General features: G+C 40.4%; 1 protein-coding gene across 11 annotated transcripts in view; it reads right to left on the bottom strand.

Moving 5' to 3' along the window:
* AGAP1 (ArfGAP with GTPase domain, ankyrin repeat and PH domain 1) overlaps nucleotides 1-13,669 on the bottom strand; it is a 528,918-nt gene that overhangs the window by 227,610 nt on the left and 287,639 nt on the right. For all 11 annotated transcript variants that reach the window (XR_013537918.1, XM_072977375.2, XM_072977373.2 and 8 more), the window contains one exon: nucleotides 12,266-12,434. Coding sequence is in view for 10 of the 11 variants with exons in the window: in XM_072977375.2 (XP_072833476.1) it covers nucleotides 12,266-12,434 (169 nt within the window). In the remaining variant the exon portion in view is untranslated. The remainder of the gene's footprint in view (nucleotides 1-12,265; nucleotides 12,435-13,669) is intronic.

Below are 13,669 nucleotides of genomic sequence, written 5' to 3' on the forward strand. Positions count from 1 at the left end.
CATTGATGATGAAAGGGATTACATGTGCCTTGGGACAGGAGATACATTTAGCTTCCAAAAGATCATCCTGACTGATGATGCAATTAGCCTTACATGACAAAACTTACGTAAACAGGATTTCAGCCTATAAATTATTATTGTATTTTATTGCATTTATTGTATTTTGTACTGTTTGATTGTAACAATGAATTTGTGAACCATTCCAAGAGTGTTTGCATTAATGGGACATTATAGAAGTTGAAACAAACAAACAAATAAGTGAATGTATATTTCATCATTCAGTTATCAACAGAGGAATGCTGTGTCTTGAAAACTAAGGTTAGGGTTGATTATCAATGTGGGATGTCATCTACCAAGAGACACAGTATAGATAACACCAGCTTTATGCAAGGCCAATAATTCTTTCACTACTTTCAGATTTACTTAGTATAATACTAGAGAAGCTGTTGCATAAATTATGGTGAGTGACTGCTTATATAAACATCCTTTCCTGCATTTCAGGTCACTGCAACCAATTTCTTATCACCTCCAGCCCACAGGCAAGACAGTCGCACAACTAAAACAACTGGCTTCCAGTTTCCCATGCAGGATATAGTTTGAGAAATATTCTTAGAAAGATTTTTCTGGAACGGAGAATATCTGGATGGTAGGAGACCCTTCAGAAAAAATATTTTGGACAGTAGAAGATTAAGTTCAGATTATTTGATTGGTTCTTCCTTCAAGCAAAGCTTTCCTAGATGAATATGAACAAATATGAATAACTATTACCATGTCCACTCTACTCATATTTTTTTTCTGTGTAATTAATGTATTGCAAATTAACCTCTTGTTTAACTTCAAAGGGAACTCAAATACACTTAACATTCTTAAGATGTCTCTTATTTTTCAATGCTATTGTATAATGGCAGATGTTCTTGGTGTGTGTGTGTCATGCCTTGTGTCCCCTTATCGGGAGAAAGGTGCTTATAAACAAGCCAAATAATATAAAAATGCAAATAATCCTAACTTAATCTTCCAAGTTCCAAAAACTATTTTTGTTGAGGCCGAGTCTGCCTCAAATTGAGATTTCTAACAGCAATGCTCAGCCTATTGCTCATGGGAGACTAGAAGCTAGACGTTTTCAGCAGTGTCATTTTTGCATTGACGTGTTGGGTGATGATAGGCTATTGCGACACAAAACAGTCATGCAACACAGGGACCTAAAGTTTCTCTCAGAACTCACTATATTTACTATAATAGCTTCTAGTACTTAAAAAATCTGCAGTAAAAGAATTATTGGCTCATTCATGATTAGTGGTTCCCAAGTGTGAGGTCCTAGATCTTTTTAGATTACACCTCCAAGAAGGTATCAGAATTGCCTATCATAGCCAGTACTTCTAGCAGCTGTAGTTTAAACAGGTCTAAATATGGGACCACTGTTTATATAGCCAACCTTTAATGAGAGGTGTGTGTCTGTTTCTCCCTTCATGGGAGGTGGTACACATCAAAATGTAATTAATGTTAATGCTACATTTAAAACATTGGTAAAAATCATGTTGCATAGCATAGTAAATCACACAAGAGTAGGCCCACTGGATTAATGGGGATATAGTGAACCAACTGCTCTTTAAGTTGCATTGATTCATTTGGGCCTCCTTTAAATGCAACTTACTATGCAGAAATAGGTTACAGTGATAATATGCCTATTCGAATAAGTGGTGCTTATGGAGGAGTTGACTCAGCAAATCTCTATTCATTCAGTGGGCCTACTCTAGAGCAGTGGTTCTTAACCTTGGTGTTTTTGGACTGCAACTCCCAGAAGCCTTCACCACCAGCTGTGCTGGCTGGGGTGTCTGGGAGTTGCAGTTCAAAAACACCTGAGTGACCCAAGGTTAAGAACCACTGCTCTAGAGCAATTAACTATGCTCTAGTTAATAGGATTTTGGCCAGCATTTTAAAAAACATTATATTTACTAGTGATACTTAGATCCATGAGGCCAAAAGAAGTAATGCACTTAATGTTAATGTACTAAATTAATACATTTTTATGCTGCGGTTTGCAAATATCGGTATCAATTTACTGTACCAGTGTTGCTAATAAAATATATCAAATGCTATTTTAAAGAGAATTATAGTGAAATGTTTGCTATAAATTCTCAAAGCTTTAAACCCTCAAATGTCCCTAAACTAGCCACCTAGAAAAAAACAGCCTAGAGATCCTTCTATTCTTGAGACCGCAGCAGTGGAGGTACTCAAGAAGCTTTCAAAGGTAGTATGGACTAATGCATGTCCTCAAGAAAGCAGCTGAGGTTATGATCTAATGAAGGAAAAACTGTAGGACAAGAAATTCACCACAGTCAACTGCAGAGTGAAAGTAAGAAGTCGGCTTCTCCTGGCAACTAGAAGAGACAATTTGGGGTACAACCTGGACATAGTTCCTCCATCCACTGAAGTAGATTGAGAAACATTCTCCTAGAAATAATCTCTTCTAAGAATTAAATACTAAATACTCCTAAACTGCTACTACAGTTTATACCCTGGAGAGTGAAGATTAGCTACTTTAATTGCCCAGGGAAGCAGAGGGAAGGTGTGTCATGGCACCAGCTCACTGGTTGGTAGAATAAAATGTTTCATGTTTTTAGGAATGTGACTCTTACTGAAATTGTTCTCTTTAAAAAATAAGTATGTGAATGTGGCCCATTTTAGCTTAATCTGATTCTAAGCACTTCACCATTAAAAAAGCATACTAATGGCTACTGTATAGCTTTCTTGATGATCAAGATTAATAAGATATGAAATTTTCATTTATGAGACTAAGTTTTTTATATTTTTGTCACATGTCCAAATTGTCACACATAGTTAACAGATAATAATAATGGTTAGATGTGCTAATGGATGTTAATAATAGCTGCACCATTACCATGCATTATGGGGATACTCCAGTCAAAGATAATTAATATACAATAAACTGAGATTTCTGTAGTGTGTGAGTATAACCATAGCATAACACAATATACTGTATTTAGGCATGAAGTCACAGGGTCCTTTCAAATGACAGTAGGTTGAATTTATTTTATATTTCTTTATTTGATAAATCATTAAATTATTGATGGTAATCTACTGAACATTGGAATAAACACTGCTTAATAAGAACTACTGAGGCTGACACCTACTTTGTCATTATGAGAAGGAGGAGAGAGGAGTAGGGAGAGGAGGTTGTCCCATGACATTTTGCTGCTTGAAGATACAAGAAAAGGGCTCCCTCCCTTTGCATTCTACCTAAGAATGACTCTAAGAAGTGATAGTCAGAAGCTACAAATCAACTGCTGTAAATGTTCCTTCATTACTGAACAGCCTGACATTTTTCTTTTCACATGATCTGAGCAGGTTAGTCTCCTAGGCTATGGTAGCATACAGTGAAGTGATCAACTACAGCAGCAAGCAGCAACTGTAAAACTGCAGTGGAAAAGGAAATGCACAACTTATGAAATATTTCATGTTGAAGGGCATACCACATGTTCAACAGCTGAAAGAAGCTGAACATTTAATTGTTTACACCTTCAGTAGAATAGAGTTTTGTCAAGAGAATAAGCTGGTCATCACAAACACTCTTTTCCAACAACACAAGAGGCGACTCTATACATGGAAATCACCAGATGGGCAATATCGAAATCAGATTGATTATATTCTCTGCAGCCAAAGATGGAGAAGCTCTATACAGTCAGCAAAAACAAGACCTGGAGCTGACTGCGGTTCTGATCATCAGCTTCTCATAGCAAAATTCAAGCTTAGACTGAAGAGAGTAGGAAAAACCACTGGGCCACTCAGGTATAATCTAAACCAAATCCCTTATGAATACACAGTGGAAGTAAAGAACAGATTTAAGGAACTAGATTTGGTGGACAGAGTGCCTGAAGAACTTTGGACAGAGGCTCGTAACATTGTCCAGGAGGCAGCAACGAAAACCATCCCAAAGAAAAGGAAATGCAAGAAAGCAAAGTGGCTGTCCAACGAGGCCTTAGAAATAGCAGAGAGGAGAAGGGAAACAAAATGCAAGGGAGATAGGGAAAGTTACAGAAACTTGAATGCAGACTTCCAAAGAATAGCAAGGAGAGACAAGAGGGCCTTCTTAAATGAACAATGCAAAGAAATAGAGGAAGATAACAGAAAAGGAAAGACCAGAGAGCTGTTCAGGAAAATTGGAGATATTAGAGGAACATTTTGCGCAAAGATGAACATGATAAAAGACAAAAATGGGAGGGACCTAACAGAAGCAGAAGACGTCAAGAAGAGGTGGCAAGAATACACAGAGGAATTATATCAGAAAGATTTGGATATCCCGGACAACCCAGACAATGTAGTTGCTGACCTTGAGCCAGACATCCTGGAGAGCGAAGTCAAGTGGGCCTTAGAAAGCCTGGCTAACAACAAGGCCAGTGGAGGTGATGGCATCCCAGTTGAACTATTTAAAATCTTGAAAGATGATGCTGTTAAGGTGCTACATTCAATATGCCAGCAAGTTTGGAAAACCCAACAGTGGCCAGAGGATTGGAAAAGATCAGTCTACATCCCAATCCCAAAGAAAGGCAGTGCCAAAGAATGCTCCAACTACCGAACAATTGCACTCATTTCGCACGCTAGCAAGGTTATGCTCAAAATCCTGCAAGGTAGGCTTCAGCAGTATGTGGACCGAGAACTCCCAGAAGTACAAGCTGGATTCCGAAGAGGCAGAGGAACTCGAGACCAAATTGCTAACTTGCGCTGGATTATGGAGAAAGCCAGAGAGTTCCAGAAAAATATCTACTTCTGCTTCATTGACTATGCGAAAGCCTTTGACTGTGTGGACCACAACAAACTATGGCAAGTTCTTAAAGAAATGGGAGTGCCTGACCACTTTATCTGTCTCCTGAGAAACCTATATGTGGGACAGGAAGCAACAGTTAGGACTGGTCATGGAACAACTGAGTGGTTCAAAATTGGGAAAGGAGTACGGCAAGGCTGTATATTGTCCCCCAGCTTATTTAACTTATATGCAGAATACATCATGCGGAAGGCTGGACTGGAAGAAACCCAAGCCGGAATTAAGATTGCCGGAAGAAATATCAACAACCTCCGATATGCAGATGATACCACTCTGATGGCAGAAAGTGAGGAGGAATTAAAGAACCTTGTAATGAGAGTGAAAGAGGAGAGTGCAAAAAATGGTCTGAAACTCAACATCAAAAAAACTAAGATCATGGCCACTGGTCCCATCACCTCCTGGGAAATAGAAGGGGAAGATATGGAGGCAGTGTCAAATTTTATCTTCCTGGGCTCCATGATCACTGCAGATGGAGACAGCAGCCCTGAAATTAAAAGACGCCTTCTTCTTGGGAGGAAAGCGATGACAAATCTTGACAGCATCTTGAAAAGCAGAGACATCACCTTGCCGACAAAAGTCCGAATAGTCAAAGCTATGGTTTTTCCTGTCGTGATGTATGGAAGTGAGAGCTGGACCATAAAGAAAGCAGACCGCCGAAGAATTGATGCCTTTGAATTGTGGTGCTGGAGGAGGCTCTTGAGAATCCCCTGGACTGCAAAGAGAACAAACCTATCAATTCTAAAGGAAATCAACCCTGAGTGCTCACTGGAAGGACAGATCCTGAAGCTGAGGCTCCAGTACTTTGGCCATCTCATGAGAAGAAAAGAGTCCTTGGAAAAAACCTTGATGTTAGGAAGGTGTGATGGCAAGAGGAGAAGGGGACGACCGAGGATGAGATGGCTGGACAGTGTCTGCGAAGCAACCAACATGAACCTGACCCAACTCCGGGAGGCAGTAGAAGACAGGAGGGCCTGGCGTGCTCTGGTCCATGGGGTCACGAAGAGTCGGACACGACTAAACGACTAAACACACACACAGAATATCTTTTAAAGCATTCTACTAAAGATGGACCAGAGAGAGAGAGAAAGAGAGAGAGGGAGAGAGAGAAAGGATACATCTTTAGTACACAGATACATCTTTAATGTAAGGTTTGACTTTGAAAGGTGTTCTACTGAAAATGTAAACCATCAAATGTTCAAATTCTTTCATATATATAATACCTCAACTCTATTTAGGTTTAGAAATAGCCAAAGTGTCCCAACATTAAAAATAATAATATGAAAGTCATAATAAAACTGATCCATCATTATCGTTGTTGTCATCATCATCAAGAAGGAACACAAAACCAAAGGAAGAAAAACCTCTGACAAGCCTGCCTGGCAATTAGGACTAGAGTGAGATATAAAGGATCTTTGAGGCCAAGTAGGAAAAAAATGTGTTTTTTTTCCCTGTGTGGAAAGAAGAGCAATCTCCTTGAAGGTACCTCCACAATTAAGAGGAATGCAAACTACATCACCAAGGAGAAGGAAGATAGAGTGTTTGTCTGGCTCCCCCAGATCCCAAGCTGCTAGACATGACTACTTTGGCTACTGCACTGTCTGTTTTCTCCAGAACTCAGCTTGCAAATAGTTAATTTTCAGATGTACCAAATCCAAGTAAGAAATGATGGATACCTATATGGAGGTCCACTCACAGCAGAACAGGAAGTTTGGGTAGATAAGATTCTGAATTCTCTCTAACACCCTTCTATTGATCTATTCATCTTACTCATGTTTCCTCTACCTTCTCTGAATCCCTCCAGTTGATTTTGAAGTTCACTCAGACAGGGAAAGAAAAAGGGAAAGAAAGATGTCAGTACTTTTGTGAGGGACTTCTCACTGTTAAGAGACATAGCAAAACATGACCCTTAAAAGAGCATGGGAAAGATGAAACTGATAGTTGTAACTCAAGCTTCAGAGTATATCCTGCATGTTTACAGTGCAACAGAAAGGCAAAATAGTTAGTGACAAGAAAGTTATGCTTGGGAGAAGGTAAGCAGAAAAAAAGACAGCACTAACAAATCTTTAATTAGCTTCCCAGGACATTGAGTACTACCTTGGACAGCAAATTACCTTCTGTTCTCAGGTGCAGATGGCATGATTAAAATCTTTAATACTTTTATAAAAAGGCTTTCACATATTCCCAAAGCATTTTTACATCTGTCCTGTTGCATGTGTAAATACACATAGAGTGGTGAAAAGTCTGTTACCACACATTTAAGTATGTGAGAATGGAACCTTTTTCAAAATAAACAGTGCTTGCCCAAATTTTCTCGTGAAATCCATTTGTGTTGCATTATGATCACATAAGGAATTATTGGCATTTTAAAAACAAGGTAAGGGCCAGAAAACTCATTTTTACAGCCTCTGTTGTAAACAGAGATGTTTTGGAACACAACAAAGTCCAAAGATGTTGACTCCTCCATCTTCAAAAGCAAATGAGAGAAAACTGTATTTAAAGAGGACTTGTGATAATTTTCTCACAATACTCATACACAAACATCTATTTAAAGTACAGTGGGGTCTCTGCTTAAGAACGTCCCTACTTAAGAACAATTCCACTTAAGAACAGCTCCATTTGCTAAATTTTGCTTCTACTTGAGAACAAAAATCCAGATAAGAACAGGAAAAAAAACTTTCCTGCTCTTTTTTTAACCTTAGGTCATCTTAGGTTAAAAAAAAGTTCTCCCCCTAGTGGTAGAGTACGTATTAACCAGCTTTGCATTAGTTCCTATGGGAACTAATGCTTCAATGTACGAACGCACATCTACATAAAAAAAACAGCCAGAACGGATTAATTGGTTTTCAGTCCATTGCTTCAAAATTAGGTTCGTCAGAAGTGCTTTTAACACTGTTCCCTGACCTAAGGGGAAAAAAAGAAAAAAATCCCCCTCTAGTGGTAGAAGGCGGAATAGCAGCTTCCCATTAGTTTCTATGGATGGAAAAGAGCAGATACGGATTAAATGGTTTTCAATGCATTCCTATGGGAAATGCAGATTCTACATAAGAACTTTTCCACTTGAGAACCACCTTCCAATATGGATTAAGTTCTTAAGTAGAGACCCCACTGTACAAGCATTAGCTCATTTATTAATGGATGTATGAATAATAGAATATTGTTTAGAGCCTTTGAGTTGATGATAAGTTTAGGAACATGAATTGAATCCAACCAAACAGAAAGAGGTATTAAGATGCACTGCACTAGGTGAATTGCCTGGAGTGGCAGGTTTAGAAGAGCCACAGAGAAAGCCTTTCATCCTATGATCTCTGTTCTCAGTTGCTCAGAGTCTACACATGAGACGACTGTGTCTCTGATTTCTCATATTTGTAGGTCCCAACAGCTCTCTGCTCATTCCTAACCTTCATTTTCCTTCTTTCAGGTTTATTTTATCTATTATTTAATCAGATCACTCCATATACAATGTCAAAAATAGGTTCAAAACTCCTTCTCAATCTTTATTTTCTTCTGAGTCAATTATACTAATGCAAATAATATGCAAGACTGTTATTTTTAGCCAAATATCTGCAGTAGCTATAGATGAAGCTACAGACATTTGGCTTTGATGTGTCTTGGAGTGCACAGCAGCTAAACCAGAAGTCTCAATACCTCTAAAAAGTTGCCAAAACATGTAAGCAGGCCTAAACTTATGATCTCCATTTCTCAACTAAAGGTCTGAAATAGAAATAGGACCTTCTTAGTTTAGGTTGCACCCAGTATGATGTAGTGGATAGAGGGTTGGACTGGTACCCAGCAAGCCTGGGTTCAAATCCAGCCATGGAAACTCACTAGGGGTGTGGAAATGGCAACACCATTCCTTAAATACTTACCTTGAAAGTCCTATTGGGGTTTCTATAAGTCAGTTCTGACTTGATGGCACATAACAAATGTCTAGGTGGTAGAGGCAAAGCATATAGAAAATTCTATGGAGTCTGAAATGTTATGCAATCAGTAGAGGTATGCAGAAGCTGCTCAGCCTGCTGAGTTCCCAAATAAAGGGCATACAGATTGGGTACAATCCAATCTGTTATCTTTATGACACATTTGGACCCATTCTGTCCTCAGGTCTATGATATGACTTGTGTGCATCTCAATCTCTGTTAAAAACAAAATGAAATTAAATGAAACTAAATGAGGTGGGGGGAACACAACCAGCTATAACCTGGAGGTGCTATCCGTCAATTTCAAGGATGCTATAGACTGTAAGCATTGAGATCATGTAAATCATAGTGGTGAACTGCCACTAGTTAGCTTAGTGTTGGTGACACAGACCTTCTCAAGTGTGGAGTCCAGTCACCTCCAAAGTCATGTTTGCATTTGGACCAGGAAAAGAAGAATGAGCTTTACTGTTGAACTCCCTCCAGTTCCTGGATCTTGCACAGATAAAGCTCTAGCCTTGAAGTTCAACCAGATCCCCTTATCCCCCTGACACTTCCTCCCCAGCTACAATAGCTTGCCCAAGATGATACCATGGTTGACAGTATCAAAAGCCACTGAGAACCAACAGGGAATGAGTGTTCATGTCAGCCTCCTGTAGCAGATCACCCTGCAGCAAGATCAGTACTGTCTTAGTACCATGGCATGATCTGAATCAGCATTGAAATCAAGGCATTTTTTTCTCCTCCAGAAACATCTAGAGCTGCTCCACCACCACCCCCTTGATCACTTTGCCCATAAATGTAGGCAATCTGTTTATAGTTAAGATTTTCCAATGCCAAATTAGGTCATTTTAGAATGGGCCAGATGATGGTTTCCTTCACACTTAAGGGAAGATTATGACCCATTCTGAAGTGACATCACTGGCAGCTTTTAACAGCCTGGCTGAGTGAGGGTCAAGCAGGGAGGAAGTTGGTCTACTGCGAGCCAGTGCCCTGGATATTTCCTTCAATGTAACGGGCCAAACAAACCAAATGGACAGAAAGACAGGATCTCAGCAGGATCGGTCACACTATTAGTGGGGACAAGACCCAGTCAGATAGCCTTTATGTTAGACTTAAAATAGGCATGGGTCCTCTGGAGATTTATCTACCATCATCTTTCTCTATCGTAATATACCAGGCACCATGTGCCCTCCAGATTTGGAACCCAGGGCAAATCCCTGTTTTGTTCTCTTTTCAGAGGAATGGAAGATGTATGTATATCCAAAGAGCAGGAACCTACTTCCACCATGCAAGTTACAGCAGCTGCATGTCCAGTGGGCTACAACAAAAACAACTAGAAGACTGGATGCTTTTCTTCATTGTCCAAAACACAGGGGTACAGGCATGTGACTGTAGAGAACATAAGCATGCACAAAGATTGGAGAGTGCAAGAGTCTGTCTCAGGCAACACACTGATGAGTTAAGCAGGGAATCTTGCCAATGCAATATCTAAGGATTGTGTAGAAAGAGCATCAGGGTGAAATCAAGTTGAAAATGGGAGGGGTCTGGACTGGCTATGTTGATGCCACCCCTAACTACAGAACCCATAAGACAGTGATGAGCTAAGTGTACTAAAAATGGTAGAAGGAGAAAGTAAACCCGGGTGCCGGGGGAGGGAGCTCCAGAACTTCCCAGTTTGTGTAGGATACAGGTAGGCTGAACAGGGGCTTGCCCAGCCCCAACCACACAACATCCAAAGACACATATAAGACTTGTAAGACAGTCACAAAGGCCCACAGATCAGAAGCAGGCCAGAAGTAGCAACCCCGCCCTGAGAGATACAGAGATATAAGACACTCCAGGTCACTACCATACACAAGACAAAGCACTGTCCGGAAGCAATTTCATTTGGCAGAGGATCCTAGGGATACATGCAGGAAAGGAGCAGGGATGGCTTGCCAGAGAAATAGTCTCATTGTTTCCAAATAGGAGGGCTTCTTACCTTTTGAAGTCACCACTATACTTCCCCCAGCCACCTTCCCAGTTGCAAAAAGTCATGGCTGCATTCGAAAGAACTTTCCCTATGGAAAATCCATAAAGGCAAGTGCAACAGAGCTTGATGTCTCCCTGTTCTAACGTATAGGTTACTGCCAGTCCAGAGACTTAGCCTACGCAACATCAAGGAACATTGTGGAGAGAGTCCATGTAAATCATGTGCTCTGAAAGGACAGAAGGACAGATGTTATTTCATTTGTCTTCTCTTTTGTGACTTTGCTGTGCCTTCTATCTCACCATGGAAACAGCAATAAGCTAGCAGGACCATGGTGATTGCAGAATGGCTCTCCTCGCCTTCTGTATCCCTTGCAGAACATGATCATATTTCTAACGTTTCAATGTTCCAAACCATGCAGAAGATGTGAAGGGCCTCAACTGCCCTTAGAACAACAAAAGTCAAACTTCCGGGAGGGAAAGAAAGAAATACTGAAACTGGTAAAGAAGCAGGCAACCAGGTTGGCAAATATATTGACTGTTAGCATTGAACATGGCATGAAAACATGGTCCTGGTTCTCATTATGATTCTTCCATGTTATAGTAGCCTGACAAAGTCAGGCATCACCAAGTACAGCGATTAAAAAAACTATGCTGGTTAAGGGACCAACAAGAGAAGAGACTGAAGATGGCTGACAAATTGGAGGACAAGTAAGCAGATAAACTGCCAGAGACACTAGCAGGTGGACAGACACTTTGCCAAAGACTCAGGCAGGCAGAGAATATGGCACACATCATTCAAATTCTTCTTCAGTTTCACAGTGCCCTGGCATGTCAAGCCATCACTAACCATGGCAACAGCAGTACTGTACCAGTTAAATGACTGGCAAGGTGGAAGGAGCTATGAGTGGCCAGGCTGCAGGAAACCACTGAAGATGGAAGGCTGACAACAAGCAGTCAATGGTCAGGTTTTTCTTAGAGCACCAGTCAAGGTTATTGAGCAGTCATACTCTTCTTGCTGTATCTAAGCAATAGGAGCTTGACTTTTAGGAAGCCTAACTGACTAACCAAGGTACATAGGTTCCAAAGGAGAATGGTGGAATGTCACTACATTATCTATGATGGAGAAGACGGTGATGGTGGAAGTGCTAGCGGGAGGGGTTACGGTGAGAAAGTCTTTCCCTTGCCACCCAAGCCAGAATTGAATAAACATAACAGTGAGAGACACAGAACTTTCTAACATGCTCTCTTGCTTTGGAACTTCCACCTTGTGGGCCTGAACTGCTCCCCTCCTCCCACTCCAACCCTGGTACTGTGGTCTGTCAAAGCATTTGGGAGTCTGGGAAGTTAGAGAAGAAATACTTGTGTCAAGGAGAAATTCATTTTATAGTTTATTTGTTAGATAACGACTACATACAGAAATGTTATATTAAAATATATCAAATAATACAGAAATAATTTAATGTTTTACTTGATTTAGAATGGCAAGCAATGTTAAAACCCACCAAGGTCATGACATTTTAAAATGAATTTGTCTTACCTGCATTTTGTGAGATATGTAAGTTGCTCATATCTTTGGATAAACCATTGGTTTTTGGACTAGAAATGGGTGCACATGCGGACGTGGCTCGCGGTGGTCTCTTCCCTGGGACTTTAACAGTGGTTCTCAAGAGATCTATTTCTTTTCCATGCACATTCTGCATATAGTCCTAAATCAAAAGCACAGAAACATTATTTTTCATTAGTAGGTTAGAAAAATGGAACCCCAGTTTCAAAACATTTTGTCCTGTGACATTATGGACTATTATTTAAGAAACATAAGCTGACAGACCCTTCCGGGAAAGGAGAATAACTGTGCAACTCTCTTGGATCTTAAGTATTATAATAAGATCCAAGAGAGCTGCACAGTTATTCTCCTTTCCCGGCTTATGTTTCTTAAATAATAGTCCATAATGTCACAGGACAAAATGTTTTGAAATTTCAGACAGAAAGCAAAATATTGAACTGTCAAGATAATAGGCCACACCTGCTGCTTAAACATTAAAAAGTATGACATTCCTATTAGACATCTCCAAGCTCATGGATATATTTATTTATATGAGATCTTTGCCTCCCATACACAAAGGAAAGGAAACATTTTTGCTACAGATTGACATGAAGTGCCTCAGTGTGTGAGCTTGTTAGTTAGCAACTAACTGGATGGGGAATCCTAAAGAAAGAACCCATGCTCTTTGGTTTTGGAATGAAAGGATAAAGGATTGGAAAGGTATGGAGCTACTTAGTACCCATGGAACAAAAATAAAGATGTTAAGCATCTTGATTTAGATGATGGATTTCAATATATATGGGCTAGGAGAATAGAAATATAGATCATTTGCACTGGGCATTATGTGTTACTTTTGGCCTTCCTGGCTAGAACGAGTGATTCGAGTAGATCTAGGTGGGAGAAGGCATTCTGCTAGATATCGAGGTGCTAAACCGTTTAGGGCTTTATATGTCATCATTAACACTTTGAAATCAATGTGGAAACGAATGGGTAGCCAATGCAAGGCAGCCAGAGTGAGAGAGATGTGCTGGTGTTTTCTCGTCCCACTGAGAAAACACCATTCTGCACCATTTGAAGCTTCCACATTTATTTCAAACATAGCCCCACGTAGAGTGCACTGCAGTAGTCTAATCTCGAGATTACAAGCGCATGGACCAGAGTGATCATAGCCCCAACATCAAGATAGGGATGCAGTTGGGCAATCCGCCACAGATGGAAATAGGTGGAGCAGACGACTGACGCCACCTGGGTTTCAATGGCGAGTGCCGGATCCAGATGGACTCCCAAGCTGCGAACCTCACTCTTCATGGTGAGTCACTCCCCCTAAAGAGAGGGAGTTTCCCAAACCACCAATGGAGGGGTCACCCACCCTCAGGACCTCTGTCTTGTCTGGGTTCA

Source organism: Pogona vitticeps, chromosome 1, assembly GCF_051106095.1.
Source record: "Pogona vitticeps strain Pit_001003342236 chromosome 1, PviZW2.1, whole genome shotgun sequence".
In the NCBI taxonomy this organism is placed as follows: Eukaryota; Metazoa; Chordata; class Lepidosauria; order Squamata; family Agamidae; genus Pogona; species Pogona vitticeps.